The sequence below is a fragment of the Ceratotherium simum genome, chromosome 38 (assembly GCF_057802395.1).
Source record: "Ceratotherium simum simum isolate JZ-2026a chromosome 38, ASM5780239v1, whole genome shotgun sequence".
NCBI classification, from domain to species: domain Eukaryota; kingdom Metazoa; phylum Chordata; class Mammalia; order Perissodactyla; family Rhinocerotidae; genus Ceratotherium; species Ceratotherium simum.
Window position 1 is genome coordinate 15,841,200 of NC_141937.1, and position 24,961 is coordinate 15,866,160.

Here is a 24,961-nt window from a genome sequence, read left to right on the forward strand (position 1 = left end):
GCAAAGGGATCTTTGATGTCTCTAGTCAATCAACATGAAAAATAGGTATGTAGAATATTTAAAACTTGATCAGACCTGCTGACTCGTTCAGAAAACAGGCTAGAATGTCTGTCTTAAAATCTGGATTCTGAGAAGTGGACCCTGAGCGTGTTTCATTTGGTTGTGTGTTTACTGCACAGTTGAGTTCCTTTGAAAAAGTATCGAGACCTTCACTAGTAATCCTCAGGTTATGAAGTTAGGTGTCGATTAATGATTTTTATTTTGGATTCTAGTTTTGTTTAAACTCTCGTATGGTTTCTCTGAACCCCAGATAGAAAGGATTGAAGAGTTATGCGTGTACTTCTCGCACCCCTTTCTTCTTCCTAGCTCCTGATGTTTTAATTACATTGTTTAGCTTTGAGATAATCCAGGAAATTCAGTATTTAAGAGACTGAGATGAAATTAAGTGTAAAAGCCTGAATTCATGGCACATCCAAAAAAGAGGAAGATCAACTCGCTTTTTCCTTTTGTTATATCTCGCAGCACAGAGCATAATTGGGTTTCTTACAGAGAGGCTGGTGAGGTCAGAGATGTCACTTTTCTGTAGTTATTGGTTGAAAATTGTCAGAGGCGTTTCTTTCTTTGCGCTGTCCTTGGACTCGGAAGCAATTTTCCTGAATTTGTTTTTTATTTTTCTCTGGGATTTGTTTTTCCTGCTTCCAGGAAAGGATTTGAAGTAGATTTTCAAAATTTAATGCAGGTTCAAATGACATAATAGAAGCATTACATTTAAGATACAGCAAACAATTGACATGAACAGAGAAATAAATGTTATCAAGTACCTGGTGGGAATAACTAATCTAATTGAACATTTAGTTCTGAGAAGCCCAACGATTAAAGAAAGGAGAGAATCCTCCTGGGTGGTACATTTCTTGTTGTCTGACGGGGGGAAAACATAAAAATGTCTTATGAGAAATAACTTTCTATCACCGAATTTGAGTCATATATTTCCTGCGTCCTTATAGAGGAGATATTATATCATATAACAGACGTGACATCAGTTGGAGTTTTACAAAAACAAAAACAGCATGTTGTGTCTCTAAAAGCACAGAGAAATAGAAAATCTTACATTTCTGAAAGCATTTCTAAGTGTTCGGAGGTAATGTAACTTTGGAACATTATTTTCGGATGATCTTACTTTTCATAGGTGAACACAGTCTTGAGGTGTTACTAGGTACTGTATCCCCGGGGCTGAACACTGGCTTCTCTCTGCCCCAAATGGAAGACCCCTCCATCTCCACATGGGCATCATGGGGCTGGCGAATCCTTTGTGAGGGTAGAGCCCTTTCTCCCCCTCTGGACTGAGGCAGGAAAGGCCTGTGCTATACCATAAAGTAGGCCTGCTTTGTCTTGTTCCCCACATGTGCTCCTATCTCATCCTCGGAATTGACTGAACGAGGTTACTCACCTACCCTCCAGAGTGGAATCAACTCTTTACCTGGTCTTTGCAGAGCTCATAACCTGCTGAGATATTCCACCCACACCCATTGGCTCGTCATTTCTCATGGCAACCACTGTGCTGCTTGGGGGTGTGTCCTGTCTTTTGGGAAGAGAATCCTGGAGGATAAGGACCACTGCTCTGAGCATCGTGGAGCCGGGCGGGAGAGGGAGATGCCAGAATGCCCAGTAGTGGTTTCCAGGCTCACACCACAGTCTATTGTAAAAGTAACTAATGGGTTGTTAATAGTTGTTTGTGTTTTGATAGAATAGAAAATATCAGAATGCATTACTCATGGTAAAGGTAAATACTATTTTGTGAAGCTTTGTGTCAGTTGTGTGTGTACATATATGTATATGATATGTAGATATGTACTGTGTATATGAAAGGATTTCTCACCATGGGTTCTAGTCAAAAAGCTTAAAAGCTAAAGCATTATACTAGTAATGTAAAATCTATATGTGTTTTATAACTTTCATTTACAATCTGTACATAACAGGAAAAACATGCACTTTTCCCTTAGTAATAGAGAAGCAATATTGCTGTAATGCACTAATTTTCTTCAGTAATAGAACATGAATAAAAATAAACTTGCCTTTTTAAGAAAAGTGTTCCATCAGAGTGTGTGACACCCTAAAACAAAAATCATATATAGATTTCTAGCCCCATCTGCTGGAACATGTTTTCCCTTGGCCAGAAAAATGAAACACTTAACTGAAACACAGTGGTTTTCTTGGCTTTGGGTTTTTTTTTTTTAACATTTTAAAATAGACCTAAATTTAGGTCTGAAATCCAATAACTATTTTAGGTTGGTTTGGCACATTTATTTAAGAACAAGTTGTTGATCCCCATCCTAAAACCTGAAATTTGCTACATGTATATATTTAATGCTTAATAAGTAATGATTCATTATAAAAATCCAGAAAAAGACATGTATGAAAATGAAAGCTTCTCACAAAGTAACAACCTCTTTAATTAATAGGGAAAAAAATGCAAAGACAGGACACTCCATGGTCCTCTTTCCCTTTATGAAATGGATTTAAATACAGTCGTTAAAAGCAAAGGAAATAAAACCAAAACAGGAGATGTCTAACAAGTCAAATTGAAATCTTTGTGAATCGCTTGTTAATAGAAGAAGCCATAACTTTAATGGAGACTCGGATCCAAGATGTTTAAGGAGGATACAGAAAGGGGTGTGGCGAGCCATATAAGCTATGTGACGTTGGCTAGAACTTTGAGCCAAACTCAATAGGACATGGTAAGAGAAGGAAGGTGACAATCTTCAGAAAATCTACAAAAGTCCTTAGAATAGCTACGTAAAAACCAATTGTGTTTAAAAATTTACTTTTAATCTGACTGTCTGGAGCTCAGAATATCTTTTTATAATTTTTTTTTCCCCCCGCTGAAGGAGGATTGTCCCTGAGCTAACATCCATGCCAGTCTTCCTCTATTTTGTTTGTTGGATGCCTCCACAGCATGGCTTGATGAGCGGTGTGTAGGTCTGCTTCAGGATCCAAACCCTCAAACCCCCGGCTGCCCAAGCTGAGCACGGACTCTTAACCATTCTGCCACCGGGCTGGCCCCCAGGGCATCTTTTCTCGTGGAAGTAGTGATTGAATGCTTTGTCTTGTCTCATTTTTGAGCATGCACAAAAGTGCATATTTTTAGCCCAGATGGGCCAGGTCAGTAACATAAATGATGGTGAAGCAGGCCGGAGACAGTGGGGAGTGGGAGGGACTGTGTGAGCTAGTGAACCTGGTCCCCCTCCTCAACCCTAGTCAATTATTGCCAGGTCTTCTGCTTGATCAAAAGATGGTGGAGATCTGGATTTGGTGTGAAATCACAATTGGTTGTTGACAGTTAATTCAAATCTTAAAAACCTGATGTGGGTTGACTCTTGAGTTGGGTAGATAGTTCTCTGGGCTGCCAGTTTACAATTCTGATTCTAGAGACAGTCGGCCTCTACCATTTCCAGTACAGCTATGGGAAGATCTTCCACTGGACTGGTTCTTGAGCTTTTCCTTATCTCCTCTCTGCTTTGCACCTCCTGCTTTTCCCACTCTGGCCCAAACTAAGCATGTCAGCTGTAATAGTCACTGAAGTAATTCTGACATCCAGCCTAATATACTGTGATTTTACTTAGCAAGCTTCAGCAGATTTGTCGGGTCTCGCAGAGTAGATCCTGGGTATTGTGGCCTTACCTGATGTCTCTTAACAGTATTCCTTTCTTTCAGCAAACTTACTCTCGTATCCTGTCAGCTCTTTTTAACTCCATGGAGCCCTAAAAGAACGGATGGTGCTAACAGTTCTAAACCTTAAGCACATAATGATTCCTATAATCCAGTAACTATACTGTGGCTGTTTGGATCCATATGTTTTTGTGTAGCGGTGTGTTCCTACCTTCATATGTGACTGTGGGAGTCAGCTTATCAGGTACCTGCAAAAGGAGGGTACTGCGTCCATTCATCTTCATGTTCAGCAGTTTCACCTTTGTCTGACTTTTTATTGTTTTCTAATTGAATTAAAATCATTTTGCTTGAGTGGATATTTTATTGCTTTTAGGTTTTTCAGTTTGTGCGTATCCTCAAGTCCTCTGTTTATTCCTCTGCTCCTTTTTTTTTTTTTTTTTTAAAGATTTTATTTATTCACTTTTTTCCCCCCAAAGCCCCAGCAGATAGTTGTATGTCATAGGTTCACATCCTTCTAGTTGCTGTACGTGGGACTCAGCCTCGCGCTGGACGGAGAAGCGGTGCCTTGGGGCGCGCCCGGGATCCGAACCCGGGCCGCCAGCATCAGAGCGCGCGCACTTAACCGCTAAGCCACGGAGCTGGCCCTCTGCTCCTTTTTAAAGCACACATTAGACTGTGTAACAGATTGAGGACAAGGCAAAGCAAGGTTAGGCCGTTTCTTGAGAAAGGGCCAGGAGTTAGATAACAGAAGTGGGAGGAAGGGAGGAATTAATATACTACTTTTCTTGAATTTCATTCTAGGAGTGGAACAGAAAGGGAAGGAATTTAGGAGGTGAAATGAGTAAATCCTAGGAATAAATTTTGATTTAGTGACTCATAATCCTCTTTTGACCAGTGTTGGGCCAAAGCACCATATGTCAGTAGAATCACTAATGTTCTGGTCAATAGATTTTAAAATATAAAATTATGAACATGAAAATTCAGGTGTAAATTACTTGATAAACTTTTTAACCTCCTAAATTTCTTTTTTTTTTTTTAAAGATTTTATTTATTTATTTTTTCCCCCCAAAGCCCCAGTAGATAGTTGTATGTCATAGCTGCACATCCTTCTAGTTGCTGTATGTGGGACTCGGCCTCAGGATGGACGGAGAAGTGGTGCCTCGGTGCGTGCCCGGGATCCGAACCTAACCTCCTAAATTTTGATGGTTTATACTATGTGCAATAATAACTATAATCTAACAAATGTTGAACATTTGTGCCAGTCATAGCTCTGAGCAGTTGACACTCATCAGCCTCTTTAAACTTCACAACAGCCCTATAAAGTAGGCATTATTGTTATTCTGATTTTTTTTTTTAATTATTCAAGGGCCAGCCCTGGTGGCCTAGTAGTTAAGTTAAGGACGCTCTGCTTCGGTGGCCTGGGTTTGGTTCCCGGGCACAGACCTACACCGCTCTGTTAGCTGCCATGCTGTGCTGGCGACCCACATACTGAAAAATAGAGGAAGATTGGCACAGATGTTAGCTCAGGGCGAATCTTCCTCAGGGGGAAAAAAAAAAAATTCAAATTCTGTGCCTGAACTCTACACGCCTATGTCAGTAGTTTTCAAACTTTACTGACCACATCCCTTCATGAGAAATATATTTTACATTATACATACATAGTGACTCAGTACACATACATAGGCATATATGTGACAGAGAATTGTATAAAATTTACCCTTACTATGAGTAATGTGCTATAATATTTTCTACTTGAATTTTTTTAAAAAGCTAGTTTGGGCCAACTAAATTAATATCAGGACTCACTAATGGGTTGTGATCTACACTTTGACAAAAACACTGTGCTATGCCATCTTGCTTACTGTATGTATGTTGTACAGACACACACAACTTGAGTGTATACGTGAATACACAGACGAGACTCATGGTGCAGGAGGCAAAGCAGTTAACCACCTGGACACATTTTCGGATTTACAGAACTTTCTGTTTAATATTAACCAGAGTAAAAACTGTGTAATTCCTTTGTAGATTTAAAGAAATCTCTGCCAGTACAAGGCTAGTGACATTATCAAATGACCTCAAATAGTAATGTTGCTGTGAAAAAGATCCATGGGAACTCGGGATTGGAGAGACTAAATATCGTGTCATCCGGGTGCCCGTATGACTATCTTGTTCAATCTGTGCTTGAAACACAGCCAGTTGGGGGGCAGCTCCCCTTTCAGGATAGCCCATTCCATTTTTTTGGCCACCAGGAGAGAGTTCTTTCATAGATTGAGCTGAGCTCTATCTCCCTATAACCTCTTTCTCTACGTCTTTATCCTATCCCTTCTATGAACCTTGGAGATGTTTGAAGAAAATTCTCGAGTGCTAGCTTTGCAAAATGGAGTTTTGTAAGGTGACAACCCACACAGACACTTCAGCCTCTTGGTAACCCGTGTCATGCTAATCTCGCTGGAACAGGACCTGATGCACTGCACAGCATTTGCAACAGCAGATGAATATCATCTTGGAAACCTCTCTCAAGATCTGACCTCTCATGGATATGTTGAAGTAACAAGCTTGCCTAGAGGTACATTTTCTTGAACCTGGGGCTAAGTATGTGACAATATATTAGAAGATAATTTTCCTATGATACTGTCTTAAATGTGCATTTGTTTGCATTTTGTTTTCTATTGAAAGGAGTGTATCACAAAAGTGATGTGGAATCTTTTTATACAAATGACAAAGATAAGAAGTTAAAACGTATTTATAGAGAACTCAGTTCTCAGATTAAAGTCAATATGATTTATTAAGCTTTATTTGTAGTATCACTATTACTTGGGATGATCAAAGGCCATAACACTTCATTTCTGTCACATTAAAAAGTTATTTTAGGGGCTGGGCTGGCCTGGTGGCGTAGTGGTTAAGTTCGCGCACTCTGCTTCGGCAGCCCAAGGTTCGCAGGTTCGAATCCCAGGCACGGACGGCATCCTGCATACAAAAATGGAGGAAGATGGGCACAGATGTTAGCTCAGGGCCAATCTTCCTCAGCAAAAAGAGGAGAATTGGCAACAGATGTTAGCTCAGGGCCAGTCTTCCTCATCCAAAAAAAAAAAGTTTTTTTAGTATTACAGAAGAACCATGAAATTAATAGAAATGTTGGGGAGAGCCTTTAAAGAACACTTTACCAGTACAATCCAATACTTGAAAACTAACAAAATTAGTTGAAAGATAAACAATGAATATTAAGAAAGAGAATTAAAGTAAACTTAGGATTTTAGGATAGTATCTGAACGGATCGTTGAGAAAATAGCCTGCTTTACATGAAAAAATAAATAACTTGGAACGCTTCGATGGAAATTCATGAATTTTACTGCAACATAGCAAAAATAGTGAGTGAAAAACCTCCCTGCTAAATAGAAAATTGTTCAAAGAGTCATTGACCCTGGAAGAAACAGTGGAAATGTCATCATGCTTTTTCAGCCTTGATTATCTGAGCAAACAATTTGTGCTATTTGATGGCAAAAACAAACATAATTGACTTAGAAAAACAGAGCTATGTCCAGGGCTCCTGAGATAAAAAACTGCCCAGGGGTATCCTTGGCTGGTTCCAAAGGCGGGTCAGCAGAGTGACCTGGTGCATTACACGCTTGAAGACTCCTCGTCCCATGCTCACTGCCTTGGATCTTGCCATGTCATTCATGTGGCTCTTGGCTACATAGGTGAACTTTGACCTCTGTAGGATGTAGCACTTAGGGAAGTCACTCAAAAAAGGTGCTTTAGGATTTGGTCTCCATCTGAATCCCCCATTCCCCAACCTCTACCAGGAACTCTGAAGCTTTGAGGATCTTAATTTTAGGTTAAAAAATTACATATTATAGAATATATACCTATAATAAATATTATAGTAATATATAAGGCAACTACTTATTGATGAATATTTGTATATTTAATATTTATTTATTTATTTATTTTGTTTTGTTTTTGTGAGGAAGATCAGCACTGGGCTAACATCCGTGCCCGTCTTCCTCTACTTTATATGGGACGCCGCCACAGCATGGCTTCACAAGCGGTGCGTCGGTGCGCGCCCGGGATCCGAACCGGCGAACCCCGGGCCGCTGCAGCAGAGCGCACGCACTTAACCACTTGCGCCACCGGGCGGGCCCCGTATTTAATAATATTTAAAAGATTAAAATATTTAAATAGTTCCAGATGAGTCCAGTGGTTGTTCTCACGATTAACTTTGAAATCAGATATGTTTTGAAATGGTCAGTGTCTTTGTTTCCATGTATTTTCTGTTCTCCCACAACTTAAAATTCAGTAGAATGGGTAGTTTGAGAATATTCAAATTATATTATTAATAAAATAATATTTAAAGGAAGAGACTGTATTAATGGTTCTTCAAATTTTAAGTTAATTTTGTAGAAAGAAGTTTAATTCTTCAACTGTAGTTGTATTGAAACTAAGACTTTGGTAATTATTAACTGGACTAGTGATTACTGAATCAAAATGCGTGTGAATGAGTAGTTTTAAATAACACTAGTCATAGTACCACAGGTTGTGGAATGTTTTGTGAAAGTAATTCTTAGGGTCTTTTCATTTTCGTATGTTAACTGCTTTCAGAGACCTTAGTAGAAAGATGGACATGTGTTATAGAGCACTTAATGGTATATGAAGATGTGATCATAAGTACTTTACGAAGGGTTTATAGGTGACTCTTAAACCTTGTGTTGGGCCGGCCCCGTGGCTTAGCGGTTAAGTACGCGCGCTCCGCTGCTGGCGGCCCGGGTTCGGATCCCGGGCGAGCATCGACGCACCGCTTCTCCGGCCATGCTGGGGCTGTGTCCCATATACAGCAGCCGGAAGGATGTGCGGCTGTGACATACAACTATCTACTGGGGCTTTGGGGGGAAAATAAATAAATAAATAAAATTATTAAAAAAAAAAAAAAAAAAACCTTGTGTCACCTTGTGACATAGCTTTTGGCTCATGTATTTTAAATCACAGATGCAGCAAATATTTTGGTGATGGGTGTGGAAAATTCTGCAAAAGAAGGTGATCCTGGAACAATATTCTTCTTCAGGTAAGATGAGAAAGCAACCCCATTGGGAGATGGACTCATGGTCAGGTAATTGTGGTCTTTAAAGGTGCTCTTAACGGTAAATGTGTTCAAAATTTATTTGTGATGTAAATCACTTTATCATCTGATTCTTATTTGCTCTAGGAGAGTTTGTCAGTTTTAGGAATCTTCTGGTAAACCCTCTTATAAAATAAAGAATTTTTAAAACAAGGAGATAATCTTCCCCTGGCTTGTCTTTATTAGTAAATCGGGGTTTTCATTTACTAAAAATGCATAAAGCACCCTATTTCCCATTCATCCACAGTTCCCCTTACCAGACTCATGCTGCGTGTCCTGCTGGCTTTTCTTCCTTTTCTTTCTTCTCCTTCTGGAGCTGTTTAGCTCAAGTTTTAACCCATTGTACCTCTCCAGAGACTTCAGACTGGGACCCTGACTCACATACACTTGTTCCTTTTATTTAAAAGTTGTTTTAGTACCAAATGCTCCAGAGTAGCTGAGTGGGAATGGTAATGATTATAGAAACCATTTAGAATAATTTCATATTATTCTCATAACATTTGAAGAAGGTCTGTTATTCCCATTTTGCAACTGAGGAAACTGAGGGTCAGAGGGATTAAGTGAATTACCCACAGTCATGGGACTAATAAGTGGAAGAACAGAAACACGTGGAACATCCATAAGAATCCAGACTTTTGTGGACTTAGTCCTGATAGTTGATGATAACTGGAAGCCCTATCTTTGTTCCTGCCAATGCCTCACCTTCCTTTTGATGTTACTTTGAAGATAACCAAGAGTTCCACATTTTGTCCAAGTAGAAGAGCATCCCTTTGATTCAGCTGAGCAATTTGGATTTCTGAGCTCCTCTAGATCAGCACCATCCAGTAGAAGTGCAGTGCAGGCCACAAATGCAAGCCTCATATGAAATGATACGTTTTCTAATAGCCATATTTTTAAAAGTTAAAAAAAAAAAGAATTTAATTTTGAACAACACTAATAATAATATCACATATTGCCTGAAATTAATTTTCATGATGTATTTTATTTAACACATCTAAAATATTATCATTTCAACATGTCAATAATTATTAATTAAATGAATTGAATTAAATAGTAATTACTCAACAATTAATGAGATCTTACATTATTCTTTTCATACTAGGTTTTTGAAACCCAGTGTGTGTTTTACACTTACAGCATCTCTCAATTTGGACCAAGCGTATGTCCGATGCTCGGTACCCACACGTGGCTTCTGAGCGCCATGCTGCACAGCACATCTCCAGACAGCACAGTTCCCGAGACCTCTCGTCTGCCTAGAAGTGATTCTCTGAACTAACACTCTGGCTGTGGCTTTAAATACCTCTCAAATCCGTATTCTGAGACTTATGCTGGCCTTTCGCAATAACTTACTATCTGGTCTCTGTGCTCTTCTCACCCCACCACCAGTCTGTTTGTCTGTTGTAGGCAGGATAATTTTTCAATAGATTATTCTGATCACTGCAGTCTCTTGTTTAAAATTCTATGGAATTTGACCAAACTCCTTGTCACAGCACCAAGTTCCTTTGGGTTTTCGCTCCCCCCGCCTCTAACCTGACTGCGCACTACTTGCCCACATCCACAGCCGTTCAAACTAGTAGCTGTTTATTCTGAGACGTTGCTCTGCTCCCTCAACCTTCTCCCTGAGCCCAGAGCGTTCCCTCTGCTGTATCGCCTCCTCTCGTCTTTTCATTTAGCTAGCTCTGCTCGCCCTTTAGGAACTGCATCCTTCCGATGTACATCAAATGTATTCTGCATATAACCCTGTTACAGCACTGATCACATTCTGTTGTAATTGGTGTCTATGTATCAGTCTTTTCTAGATTGGGAGTTCCTTGAGGATGGGATCTAGACCTTACTCATCTTTGTCTCCCAGATGCTAAGCACAGACCCACACATATACTAAGCACTTTGCTTAAGAAATGTTCGCAGAATGATATGGGGCCATCGTATTTTTACCTTTCTTTCATGTCCCCCTTTCCTTCCTCCAGTGCAATAGCCACAGCCATAATTCCTTTTTTTATTTACTCCCTAAAACATCTCAATATGTCAAACTTCAGAAGTCAAAACAAGTTTGTTTGTAGTTTTTAGACCTTAAATTCTGTCAAATTGGATTCAGAGGGCCTCCTATGGCTTCATTGTAATTCTGCTGTAAGTGTTGTAAGGACGGTGGCATTATTCCCTGGCTGCCTTCAGCCATCTGAGGCTTTAATCTATCTCAGTCTCTTTATTCCACATTAAAAGCATGATCCTTTATTCTTTTCCTATAGGAGAATTTGCCTAATGAGAGCTAAGATGAATCTCGAAAATTTCCTTATTCTGATTTCTATGCATCAGAACTGAACCAAGTATAGAACAGTCTAGATATGTGATGTTATATAGTATTAGAATCATGCATCGCTTAACAATGGGGATACATTCTGCAAAATACATTGTGAGGTGATTTTGTCATTGCGTGAACATCGTAGAGTGTACTTACACAAACCTAGATGGTACAGCCTACTACACACCTAGGCTATATGGTACTAATCTCATGGGACCACCATCGTGTATGCGGTCTGTCATTGACCAAAACATTGTTATGTGGCGCATGACTGTACAATAGTAATTATTTATTCTGCAAACCTTGTGAGAAATCATGAATTTTTGAGAGGTCAGGTTTCATCAAGAGTTCAAAAAGTAGCTCTTGTTTAGCAAATCCACCTAAGAACTATAATGTCAAATCAATAATAAATCGTATTTTTTTAAGTTGCTTTCTGGATACATTCTAGAAGTTACCTAAGCATGGCTTTATGTATGGTCCTAAGGAATGTATTCTGCCTTTAACTTAGTTGATTCTTTTATTCTTTTAAATCAGGGAAGGAGCTGCTGTGTTTTGGAACGTGAAAGACAAAACTGTAAGTGTAAATAAAGTTTTAACAGTATAAAAATTTAGTTTTCTGAGAATAAGTTGTTAATTAGCACTCAATAACCTGAGCCACTGGAAGGTAAATTAACAGATAATCCGCTACTTATTTGCTCTGCATTATGTGATATTTATCCGAACAGTTTCATCTTCTAAAATATATTGTATTTTGGCTTCTAAGTTTCCTACATTTTCCATTCTCTGGGCACACACTAATTTGTGGAGAATCAGAACAATCCTAGCTACACTGCAGACAGAAGGAATTATACTTTGTATGTGAGAATCTACAAAATGAAAAATGTACACACAGTTGACCAGCAGCTGGGTGCACAGAGTCTTATTTTAGATCCAGTTTTCTAGAACTTTATCACTCACAGGAAGTAATTTCTTCAGTGTCCCAGTCAGGATTTGTTTAAAACAACCTTTTTAGAGGCAGTTTGGTAATACACATCAAAGCTTTATATTTAACTCAGCAATTTTACATCCAGAAAGTTATCCAAAGGAAATAATCACAGTTATGCATGTGAACGATGTACAGAAATGTTCATCAATGCATTATTTACAATAGCAAAAATGAGAAATAACTAGAATGCATAAGTAGGAAGTTTGGTAAATATATCCATAGGATAGAATATACTACAGCTCTTAAAAATCATGGACAAGAGGGGCCAGCCCGGTGGCACAAGCAGTTAAGTGCGCGCGCTCCGCTGCAGCGGCCCAGGGTTCACCAGTTCAGATCCCGGGTGCGCACCAACGCACTGCTTGTCGAGCCATGCTGTGGCGGTGTCCCATATAAAGTGGAGGAAGATGGGCATGGATGTTAGCTCAAGGCCAGTCTTCCTCAGCAAAAAAAAAAAAGGAGGATTGGCATGGATGTTAGCTCAGGGCTGGTCTTCCTTACCAAAAAAAAAAAAATCATGGACAAATTCTTACTCCTAGGAAATTGCCTGTGTATATCATGCAGTTAAATTAAAAGAGCAGGTTACAGAATATAACCAATGTAATATCAGACCTGGTTAAAATATATGCCTCATAAAAATCTCAGTTATACTAAAAGGAAGTACCTGCCACACACACACCCACACACATCCACACACACACATTCCCACACACACACACCACGGGGTGGTGGGGGGAGAGGTTTCCTAAAGAAAAGGAAATATAAGTGACCAGTAAATATAAGAAAAATGTAACGTAAATTGGCTACTTGAAGTGGCGAAGATGTAAAAGGCTGATAATACCCAATGTTTTTTAAGAATGCTCTCCTAAATGTTTGGATTCTAAAATTGAAAAAACTGTTTTGGAGAGTGGTTTAGCAATATTTACCAAAATTGTAAGTGTGCATGTCTTTTGATCTAGCAATTCCTAAAGAAATATTCCCACAAGGCCACAAACATACACACATAGGATGGTGTGTTGCAACATTTTAATAGTGGAGAGTAGAAATAATCCCCCATAGATGGGCATTTGGGATGGTTAAATAAATTGTGTTTCTTCCATTAAGGAGAATAGCATTGAAAATGTCTATATGCATAGTATGATACCATTTCATATAAAAAGCAAGATAAATGTATATATACATATAAAAAAAATCTGGGAGGATATGCATCATGTTTAATGGTAACCTTTGGGGATTAGAAATTCAAGAGAGCAGAGAGATTGTCACTTTCTATACCTCTGTGTGGTTTAAATTTTTACAAGTATGTCAGTTAGACTTTTTTTAAAAAGATTTAAGGATACAAACAATAATGTTACTCATGGTTTTCTTTCGGTTGTGGGATAATGATAATTTTTATTTTCTTCTTTATACTCATCGGTGTTTTCCAAATGTAAAAACAAATGAATACGTCGTCCTGAGGAGTTTAATATCGCAATGAATTTGCCTTTTCCTTAAAAACTAAACAATAGAAGAAATGTCATCAAATGTCATGAAAAGTGTTATAAGCATTAACACTATAACGTACTTCTGTACTGAGGGAGTCAGGTATGATTTCAGGTTCATCTTCCTTTTCTTCTAGATGAAACATGTGATGCAAGTTCTAGAAAAACATGAAATTCAGCCCTATGAAATTGCACTGGTACACTGGGAAAATGAAGAGCTTAACTACATAAAAACAGAGTAAGCAACTTTTTATCAAATTTATGAAAAGCGCAGTTGGAATAACTTGGTAAAGCAGGAGAGGAGATAAATGATTTATGAATTTAGAGGCTATTTTTAATAAAAATGTTATTGTATTTAATAAAAAATACAAAGCCTGAAAATATAATAAGTATTAGAAGATAAACATTATTGTTTTAACTTCTCAGGCTACCTATAAATTAAAACAAGTAGATAGTATAACCCCGAAACGGTAAGTTTTCTCAGCAGCCTAAATGAGTAAAATCATATACCTTCATCAGAATGAACCTATCAAATTATTCTGGTAATGTTTTCTCTTAAAGAAGTCCATTTTTTTCCCTATTGATTTTGGGTTTAAAAAGGAAGCATAGCAAGGGTCTGATCTAAGAGAACCCCTTGTAGAAATGGGGGTGCCTGCAAGAAGTGTGGGGGGGCTGACATACTGTTCTCAGGTGAGATATAGGAGTAGACAGTGTACCAGCTGATGGTCCTGTCTCAGCTGGGAGGGAGAAAATGAAGAGAGATCTTAGGGCAGAGAGAGAGGGCAGTGTGACCAAGATTGGAAGATCTTTTTCCTCCTGAAGTTACCTGTCCAGTGGAATATGGAAAAAAAAGAAGTCTCTATATTGAGAAAGGAAGTGATGAAAGTAGGGCTTTGGGGAAATGTGGAAGAGACTCTAGCTGTAGAAAGACCAGGTGGGATAAGAGCTAAGTAAGTCATAATGGCCAACAGTGATTAACTGCTCTCCCTGTGCCAGGCACTGTTGTAAGTGTAAAAGCCCTGTAATTGCTGTTAACTAACTTTCAGATGAGGTTCGGAGGTGTTCTGTCTTGCCTAACGGCACCCAACTAGTCAGTGAGGGCCTGGGCCCATAGTGGTTGCAGTTGAAAGTGAGGATGTGAACCTGAGAGATGCAACAAATGGAGAGCTCATAGAATTTTATTAATTTTATTATGAAGCATTCAGCCTTGTGGTTAAGGTTGCCATGGATTTCCCTTCTGTGCTGTACCTCCAGATAGAACTTATGAGGCACTCTCCCCCACCCACCAACACACACACACACACATACACTCACACCCGTATAGTCTGTGGAGGATTCAAGTCCTCAGTACTTTGGATCCCAGAGTCAGGAGTCAGCGATTTGATTTTGTCAAAAAGACCGTCATAGCTGCTACCAGCGTGGTTGTTCTGTGAGTCCTGCCCTCGATCCCAGGTCTCTGCTGCCTCGCTCAATTCTGTGCATGGCCCGAGCTCCTTCATAAAGCGTCTCGTCCGTGCTGCTCCTTCCTGTCGCTTCTCTTTTCCCTCCACCTGAAGTTGTGGGAGCAGATTCTGCCTCCCACTTTCCCGTTCGGCCTCCTCGTCCACCCTGTTGTCCATCTCTTCTTGTCTCACATCTTTTGTGAAGGTTTACCCTGTACTTTTCCTATTTGTTTGTGACATTTATATTCCCGAATTCCCTCCCTTTCCCCGTCTCCCCAGGCCTTCCAAAGTTCTCGACAATTACAGCTGACATTTTCACAACTTCCCTGTCTCTCACCCCGTCCCCACCACGTCAGTGTAATTTGAGATTACACTGTGTGTATAGTTTTTATTCAGGCATTTTTTCACTTAGCAATTTATTGTGATCATTTCCCCTTATTGTTAAATATCCTTTCAAAACATGCTTGTTAGTTTTTGTTGTGTGGAATTCCTATAAATGAACCATTATCCTATTGAACATTTAGCTTCTTTCCTAATTTTTTACTATTAAACATTTGACCGTAAAACTTTGTGTTGTACACCGATCTTTCTTTGCATCTTTGATTGCCTTAGGATAAATTCCTAGAAGTGGAATTACTAGGATCAAAGGGTATAAGAACATTTATAAGACTCTTGATACAAATTGCCAAAACGACTTCTAGAAAGATTGTAAGGTGACTTTTTCAAAAGAAAAAATTAAAGTGCTTTTGAAGATTTAGAAGATCCTTTTTTTTTTCCCTTTTCACAGAGGGCCGTCAAAACTTCACAGAGGGGAGATCAAGTTAAATTCAGAGCTAGACTTAGATGACGCCATTCTAGAGAAATTTGCTTTCTCAAATGCTCTTTGCCTTTCAGGTAAGTTACTACTGCTTAGCAGAGAAAGTACTGCATAGTTTTCTTTCCATGGAGGGAAGTTTAAGTATTTAGTAAAGATTTTAGCATGTTTTCACAGAATACTCAGCAAAGCCTTATCATGCCTTTTCCTTTTTTTTCTCCAAAAGAAAAAAATATATAGTATAAAGTATAAACTATAGTGTCTGTGCTGCAGTTTCTCATTCCTTATTAATTGTGTTGATAAAGTTGAACATCTCCAGAAATATATTAGCGTTATTATTATTATTATTATTACGTTTGTTTTCTCTTCCCTTCTCTCTGTGTAACTGTTAAGTCTTAGGTTGTCTCTAATCCAGGCAGAGAAAGCCCAGCCCTGTGACTGGGCAAAGGCCTCTGTGTAGAAAAATACACTCTAGTTTTTCACAGGAATGGGACAGTCAGTCACAGTGGCTCTAAGTTTTTTCTAGAAAATCCATGCACCTGAATAAAACTATAGAAGTTCTCTAAGAAATTTTTTTGCCCAGTCTACACTAGGCTGCTGCATGACTTGTCCATACCACTGTAGGAGGACTCAGGGACTTCTGAGCCCTACTCACAGCCCTGAGGAGTGCAAGGGGAGGCCGAGACAGCCTGGTTCCGGCCCCCTCTACAGAGCCGCCCTTCCTTCCGGGGTGAACCTCACACTCTGGGTTTCCAAAATGCAATATTAGAAAATCTAATTCTACCAAATGTAGCTTTGGTCTGCCACCGGGGCTTGGAAGTGTACTCAGTTTCTCCCATCTTTTTCCACTGAGTGCTAGCCTTTATAATACTAAATAACTATTCTTTAATTTCAGTTTCAAATTTTTAGCGCATTTGCTTCTTAAAGTATTGTTGAAATGGCGGTGAAGGTACTCTGCAATTATGCATTTTGTATAAGCATGAATATGATGATAAAGAAATGTTCCATTGTTAATTTTTTTTCCCCAGTGAAACTGGCTATTTGGGAAGCATCACTGGATAAATTTGTGGAATCTATTCAGTCAATTCCAGAGGTAATTATACCAGTTTTATGCTTGTTTTCAAAGATTGATTTCTATTTGGGAAGAATACAGATTTCTCACTATAACAGTATATTTAGGATTGCAATAAAGTAGGAATAAACACTAGGAAAGCTACACTGAATTTAAGCGAAAAAAGAAACCCCAGTTACATATAACAGGATTAAATAAGAAACCTCATGTTAATTTTTTTTTATTTTTTAAAACTTAACTTCAAATTACTTTCCTCTGATGATGCAGTATTTTTAATGTAACTGAATTCAAGAAATAAATTGAAATGTTTCCTCTCTAAGAAAGGAGATTATAACCACTTTTTTTGATTAAAAAGTGTTTTGATAAAATTTTTTTTTTTTTTTTTTGGTGAGGAAGATCACCCCTGAGCTAACATCCATGCCAATCCTCCTGTTTTGTTTTTTTTTTGCTGAGGAAGACCAGCCCTGAGCTAACATCTATTGCCAATCCTCCTCCTTTTTTTCCCTTTTTCTCCCCAAAGCCCCAGTAGATAGTTGCATGTCATAGTTGCACATCCTTCTAGTTGCTGTATGTGGGATGCGGCCTCAGCATGGCCGGAGAAGTGGTGCGTCAGTGCGCACCCAGGATCCGAACCCGGGCTGCCAGTAGCAGAGTGCACACACTTAACCGCTAAGCCACGGGGCCAGCCTCCTGTTTTGATAAATTGTGAGAAAAATCGTGGCATGAAAAATGCATATAATGTTATATCAAAATTTCAAAAGACATTACAAATCATGTTTACTGTAGTTAATTTTGTTTTTACTGTGAAAGAATAATCTAATATACTCAGGCCCCGCTTTTTGAATAAGAGATTAGGAATGTACATCATAGAAAATGCTGGTGAGGGGCCAGCCTGGTGGCATAGCGGTTAAGTTTGCGTGCTCCGCTGCAGCAGCCTGGGGTTTGCAGGTTTGGATCCCAGGTGTGGACTGACACTGCTTGTCAGGCCATGCGGCATCCCATATAAAGTAGAGGAAGATGGGCACGGATGTTAGCCCAGGGCCAGTCTTCCTCAGCAAAAAGAGGAGGATTGGCAACAGATGTTAGCTCAGGGCTAATCTTCCTCACCAAAAAAAAAAAAAAAATGTTAGTGAGAAGAGAAATGGAAAAGGGAAATATGAAATGTCTACCTAGTGAGATTTTGAAATCTCAGAGTGAGGTGACTGGGAGACAGTCATCCAAGAGATATCATTTACATTGGATCAAAATTATGCTGCTTCAGAATTTGCTGTGTGATCCTGTTACTTATTGGAGACATTTATGTATGTGTGTATGTATGTATGTATGTTTTTCCCTCCCAAATAGGCTTTAAAAGCTGGGAAGAAAGTGAAACTCTCTCATGAAGAAGTTATGCAGAAAATGGGTGAACTCTTTGCCCTAAGGTAAAATTTTCTCTGTAAATGAAATATTTCATATATTTAACAATCTCAAGAAAACATTTCTGTAGTTCTAAAGTAAAGGGCAAACATTTGTACCTTTATGAGAGTTACAGCTGTTTTCATTTCATTCATGATAAGCATGGGGAACTCTTAGCCATTAGAAGCAGTTGGGCTATGTTAGGACTGTACTGGAAGAAATTCTGCATGTTGGAAAGAGATCGCAGTTAATCTACATTAAACCTATGTCAGCGAGCATAGTAGATGTTCTTTGAAGGTAGAAAGATATATTCTAGAATTTGGATAATGGGGATTCTCGGTAAAAATATATCACTGCATCATAATGCTAAATGGACCTAATTGCTGGGCCGGCCCCGTGGCTTAGCGGTTAAGTGCGTGCGCTCCGCTGCTGGCGGCCCGGGTTCGGATCCCGGGCACGCACCGACGCACCGCTTCTCCGGCCATGCTGAGGCCGCGTCCCACATACAGCAACTAGAAGGATGTGCAGCTATGACATACAACTATCTACTGGGTCTTTGGGGGAAAAAAATAAAATAAAAAAATTAAAAAAAAAATAGACCTAATTGCTACCGAAAAATTATGTACTGTATTTCATTGACTCTGAGACACCATAAGGTCCCACAGGAGAGTAAAAATGCTGCCAACTACACTATGATACAGTGCTTTTTTATCACAGAATTTTAATTTTGCACTTACTGAAATAACTCTTTTAGTCTTACTTGGATGTCAATTCTGTCACATCCCCTCTTGGGCATACATGAAAAGGGAAGCATAAGGGAAATAAATCATTTAAGGCAATGACAGCTAAGTCACGTCTGCCACCTGTGAGACTTCATCAATTTTAAATATGCCTTCCATTTTCAGAGTTGTTCAAATGGGAAGAACCATGACTTCAATGATGAAATACAATAACGCATCATTTTAAATAAGCATCTGGAAAGGTTTTCAGTCTATTTTATTCTTGTAATTTTCCCAGGATCTGTAGAATGACACATCCTCAATCTCGGCCTTATTCTCACTAGGCAGCAGTGTTCAGTGTTTCGTTCCTTGTAGTGTATGGGGTAAGATACTGGAGTTTGTTGCCAATAGTTTACCTAAGAGTTGTTTTTCCACCTTCTTCTTAGAGACTTGGCCTGAAGAGGAGAAGTGGTCCAGTGTTTCATCATCCATGCCTTTCTCATAGCTCAGGGACCCTAACTCAGAGCAGCAACAAAAATAAAAAACCCATTTATCAGGAGCATCCCGCAGCACTTCTAAAGCCTTGAGTTCTCTAAGAAGTGGGGTAGAGAGAGTCTTCTCGCCTTTTTTCTTGGTAATGCAAGCAGAGTTTGATATAGTGAATTATAACATCAAAACTTAGAAGTTAGGGGGTCGGCCACATGGCGTAGTTGTTAAGTTCGGTGTGCTCTGCTTTGGCGGCCGGGGTTCGCGGATTCAGATCCTGAGTGCAGACCTATACCACTCGTCAGCCATGCTGTGGCAGCAACCCACATACAAAATAGAGGAAGATTGGTGCAGATGTTAGCTCAGGGCTCATCTTGCTCAAACAAAAAAAGAAGATTGGCAACAGATGTTAGCTCAGGGCGAGTCTTTCTCAGCAAAATAAACTTAGAAGTTAGGACTAAATATACTTAAGTTGGTGAATAGTTTCTATACAATCTTACTGTTCTTATCCTAAGTTTTCTTCTCTTTAAAATAAAAGTGCTGGGCCAGCCCCGTGGTGTAGCGGTTAAGTGCACGCGCTCTGCTGCTGACGGCCCAGGTTCGGATCCCAGGTGCGCACCGACACACTGCTTGTCAGGCCATACTGTGGTGCCGTCCCACATAAAGTGGAGGAAGATGGGCAGGATGTTAGCCCAGGGCCAGTCTTCCTCAGCAAAAAGAGGAGGATTGGCATGGATGTTAGCTCAGGGCTGATCTTCCTCACAAAAAAAAAAAAGTGCTTATGTAGGGAATGTGGTAAATCTATGAATAGAAATTGAAATAGAAATATGGCAGGTTATATTAGGTGAAAAATTAAGTCACAAATTATATATGGTATGATCCCATTTGTGTAAACAAAAATAAATATTCATCTTGATATGTATACATACTACAAATACACGTACACATGTGTGCATACATACACACACACGTACACACACGCATGCATGTATGCACAGAAAAAGACCTGGAAGGGCACAGCAAAGTGTCTGCAGGGCCTCAAGGATGTGAGTTGTGTGTTAGGATAAGAGGGTAGAGGGTACTGCTGTTTTCTGAATTCTTCTTGAGAGTTTTTCTTTTTTATGGTGAACGGCTGTGTATGTGTTACTTTTATGACTTAAATTTTCATTTAAAAGTAAGCTCTGGCCTCTTATGTAAAAAAAGGTAGAAATTAGAGAAAGAGAGAAAGAGTGTGTGTGTGTGTGTGTGTATTTGCTTGTCCAGTGTTTGCACAAACACTGGAAGGCTACAGAGGAAACTAGCAGTGGTGACCTATAGGGGATGGGAGAAAGAGAAAGATGGGGATAAGAATGGGAGTAAGATTGGTCAATTTTTACCTTTTTCTATCTTTTTCATTATTGAGCCATGTCATTACCTATCCACAAAAAATATGTGTGTATATTGTAAAAAAATTTTAATGAAAAAAGAAACAAGCTTAGAAATTGAAAACAAAATGAGGGAGTTTTTTCCTGTCTACTTCATAAATATTAATATTAAAGGTTGAATTAACTTGGTTGCACATTTTGAAAGTCTTTTATAGATTTTCTTTTTCTTTTTGGTGAGGAAGATTAGCCCTGAGCTAACATCTGTTGCCAATCTTCCTCGTTTTTTTGCTTGAGGAAGATTAGCTTTGAGCTAACATCTGTACCAGTCTTCCTCTATTTTGTATGTGGGTCACCGCCTCAGCATGGCTGACGAGTGGCGTAGGTCCGTGCACGGGATCAGAGAACACAGGCCGCTGAAGCAGAGCGCACTGAGCTCAACCACTATGCCGTGGGGCTGGCCCCTATAAGTTTTTTTATTTACATGTTTCTCAGAAGTAGTATAAAAATCAGCATTCAAAAATATTTTCATAAAGCACCATGTAAAGAAGAAATAAAATAGAGACTATGATTTTTAATTCAAGATAAAAAATTATAATTTTCCTTTTTTTAAGACACCGTATAAACTTGAGTTCAGACTTCTTGATCACTCCGGATTTCTACTGGGACAGAGAAAACCTGGAAGGACTTTACGATAAAACTTGTCAGTTCCTTAGCATTGCTCGTAGAGTTAAGGTACGTATTTTGTACTTTTCTGAGAGAGAAAGACACAATGTTGCCTGTAATCTGTATGACTGTGTGAAGAGAAATTTTAAATTAAGTAAATGTGTTAAACAACTTTTGGAGAAATATCTTTCTTTCTTTCTTTTTTTTTTGGTGAGGAAGATTAGCCCTGAGCTAACAGCTGTTGCCAATCCTCCTCTTTTTGCTGAGGCAGATTGGCCCTGGGCTAACATCTGTGCCCATCTTCCTCTACTTCATATGTGGGACGCCTGCCACAGCATGGCGTGGCAATAGTGATTGGCACCAAGTGGCACCACTTGATAAGTGGTCCATAGGTCTGTGCCTGGGATCCAAACCTGTGGAGCGCACGAACTTAACCAGTATGCCACTGGGCCAGCCCTGAGAAATATCTTATTTGACTTCTATTCAGATCTCTAGATTTCCCCTTCCACTTCTCCTGTATACAGACAATTTTCAACTTATTTCATCCAAGGATACTTTTATATTTGCTCTACAGACTATATAAGATTAGTGAGAGGTTGGAGGCCTAGTGGTCCATTGGGAAGTTCTCATCAAGTTTCAAGGAAGAGTTCATGGGATCCAGAACTGTGATGGTGACAGCAAGAATAGAAATGAATTTAAGAAAGACTCCTCTAAGACAAATCAAGTGCTTGGTGATGGGAGGCCATGGAGAGGGAAGAGTAAGGATGACTGATGTTTGTGTGGATGACGGGCAGAAAAATGGCGAAACGTAGAGAGCTGGTGACGGGAGGAGGTGAGGAGCTAAATTTAAGATATGTTGAGAGGAGAGGAGCAAGAAGACATCCAGTTCGAACTATCACACAGGCATTTAGCAATGTGGGAGCAAAGTTGAGAAAAGAGATATCGGTATCAAGATAATGATGGAAGTGGGTGGAGGCGGTCGTGATGGAAGTGAACCACGTGGGGAAAGAATAGAAAACAAAATGGACATTAGTACAACGTGTGCACGTAGTTCTGTGACATTTTATCACGTGTACATCCATGTAACCACGCGATCGAGATGCAGAACTGTCCTGTCCCCACAAAGATCTCCCTTGTGCTGCCTCTTTATAGTCACACCATCTCCCCTCGCCCACCATCCCTCACCCCTGGCAATGAGTAACCTATTCTCCATCTCTATAATTTTGCCATTTTGAGAATGTTATAGAAATAGAAGCACACAGTATGTGACTTAAAATTGGCTATTTTCATGAGCATGATGCCCCTAAAATCCATCCAAGCTTTTGCCTTTATCAATCTCTGTCTTCCTGTGAGTTACTTAAACATTTTTTGAAATTCCATTTTGATTTATCTATATTGGATTTTTTTTAGTGTATTTCTCTGCATAGACATTTAATGGGTGCTCTAGGTATTACATTATACGTACATAACTTATCTCACTTTCGATTCTCTACTGGTTTTGACATTTTACCAGATTAAATCAAGTGTAGAAACCTTACTTGCCTTTACCCTCCAGCATTTACAATATGATTGTCTTAACCGTTCTGTAGAAATTCAGAACTTCATCAGTGTTATAATTTTTCCTTCAACCATCAAACATAATTTAGAAAACTCAAGAAAACTCAAGAGGAGAAGTAAATTCTATTATATATATCCATATTTTTATTCTTTCCTTTGTTCTTTTTTCCTTCATGGTGTTCCAAGATTTCTTCTTTATCATATCTTTTCTGTTTCAAGAACATTCTTTAGTTATTCTTTTAGAGTAAGTCTATGGAAACATGCTCTCTTAGTTTTCCTTCATGTGAGAATGTCTAGATTTCCCCTTCCTTCCTGAAGAATATTTTCACTACATATAGTATTCTGAGTTGATAGTTCTTTTCTTTCAGCACCTAAAAATTGCTGGGCCACTTTCTCCATGGTTTCTGATGAGAAATCTACTATCATTCTATGACATGAATGTCAGATCTTTTCTTATACTCCCACAAGTCTTTGAGGCTCTGTTCACTTTTTTTCTAGTCTATTTTCTCTCTCTTGTTCATATTGGGTAATTTCCATTGTTCTGTCTTCAAGTTCACTGATTCTTTCCTCTATTACCTTCATTCTACTGTTGAGCCCATCATTGAGTTTTTAAATTATTTTTAATTGTGTTTTTCAGTTCTAAAATTTTCATATGGTTCTTCTTTATGTTTTGTATTTCTTTGCTGAAACTTTCTGTTTTTTCATTTGCTTCAAATGTGTTCATGATTGCTTATTGAAGCATTTTTATGATAGATTAAAATCCTTGTCAGATAATTCCAACATCTGATTCATCTTGATGTTAGTGTCTCTTGGTTATCTTTTCTCATTCCCTCCAACTAATTTTAATACCTCCAGTTTTCCTCATTGCCTAAAGTGTTATGTTCTTGATCAGTTACACTGTAAGAATCAAATTTCAGTGGACTCCATCAACACAGTTTCAGATACTGAATGTCTGATTAGATACAGATTTGACAATCCGGTTGTCTGGTCAGACATGAAAAGCATTGGCCTTTCATGGTTGTGGACTGTGTACATAGGCTGAAGATCTAGGGGATGTAAAAGGAGGGGATACTAAAAGCTTTATACAGATGAGCTATCTCCTGTGGTTATACTAGTTAGCTATTACTGTGAAACAAATTGCTCCAAAACTTAGTGGCTTAAAACAGCACTTATCATCTTACAGTTTCTATGGGTCAGGAATCTAGGTGCATCTTAGCTGGGTCCTCTGGCTCTCTCACAAGGCAGCACACATCTCAAGGATCAGCTGGGAAAGATTCACTTCCTAGTTCACACATGTGGTTGTTGGCTAGGTTCAATTCCTCTCAGGCTGTTGGGCTGAAGACTCAGTTTCTCTTGAGCTCTTGGCCAGACACCTTCCTCAGTTCCTTGCCACATAGGCTTCTCCACAGAGCATCTCACAACATGGCAGCTTGCTTCGTCAGGGTGAGCAAGTGGGAGAATGAGAGAGAGAGAGAGAATGCTAGCAAGACGAGTCACAGTCTTTTGTAACCTAATCACAGCAATCACATCCCCTCACTTTTGCTGTATTCGGTTTTTTAGCAACAAGTCACAAGGCCCAGCCCACAGTCTAGGGGAGGGAATTACACAAGAGTGTGAACACCAGGAGGCGGGGATCTTGGCATGGCATCTTAGAGGTCTGTCTACCACCAGCTTCAGGTTTTGAAAAAGGTGGCAAAATTTAGGCCTACTTCATAAGCACTGTGACCCACATCATCCTCACACTGCTGGTATTTTAATCATTCCCAACTTCAGGCCACAAAAGGCACGGCCACCACTGCTGGTCTCATTGTGCTCAGAATCGTCAGTGACCCAACTGCCACTGCCACTTGACCCAGACAAGGTTGATGTCAAAAGAAATGTTCTGATCTTTGACCTGGGCTGTGG

At 39.3% G+C, this 24,961-nt stretch overlaps 1 protein-coding gene across 5 annotated transcripts in view; it reads left to right on the forward strand.

Moving 5' to 3' along the window:
• The window catches only part of RMND1 (required for meiotic nuclear division 1 homolog), a 44,074-nt gene that overhangs the window by 7,807 nt on the left and 11,306 nt on the right, over positions 1–24,961 (forward strand). For 4 of the 5 annotated variants that reach the window (XM_004440680.3, XM_087425130.1, XM_087425131.1 and 1 more), the window contains exons 3-10: positions 6,127–6,235; positions 8,653–8,728; positions 11,616–11,655; positions 13,682–13,782; positions 15,774–15,880; positions 16,829–16,893; positions 18,217–18,293; positions 21,448–21,568. In XM_004440680.3, the coding sequence (XP_004440737.1) occupies positions 6,127–6,235; positions 8,653–8,728; positions 11,616–11,655; positions 13,682–13,782; positions 15,774–15,880; positions 16,829–16,893; positions 18,217–18,293; positions 21,448–21,568 (696 nt within the window). Of the gene's footprint in view, positions 1–6,126; positions 6,236–8,652; positions 8,729–11,615; positions 11,656–13,681; positions 13,783–15,773; positions 15,881–16,828; positions 16,894–18,216; positions 18,294–19,432; positions 19,652–21,447; positions 21,569–24,961 lie in introns of those variants that run through there. The other variant, XM_087425132.1, reaches the window with a different exon arrangement.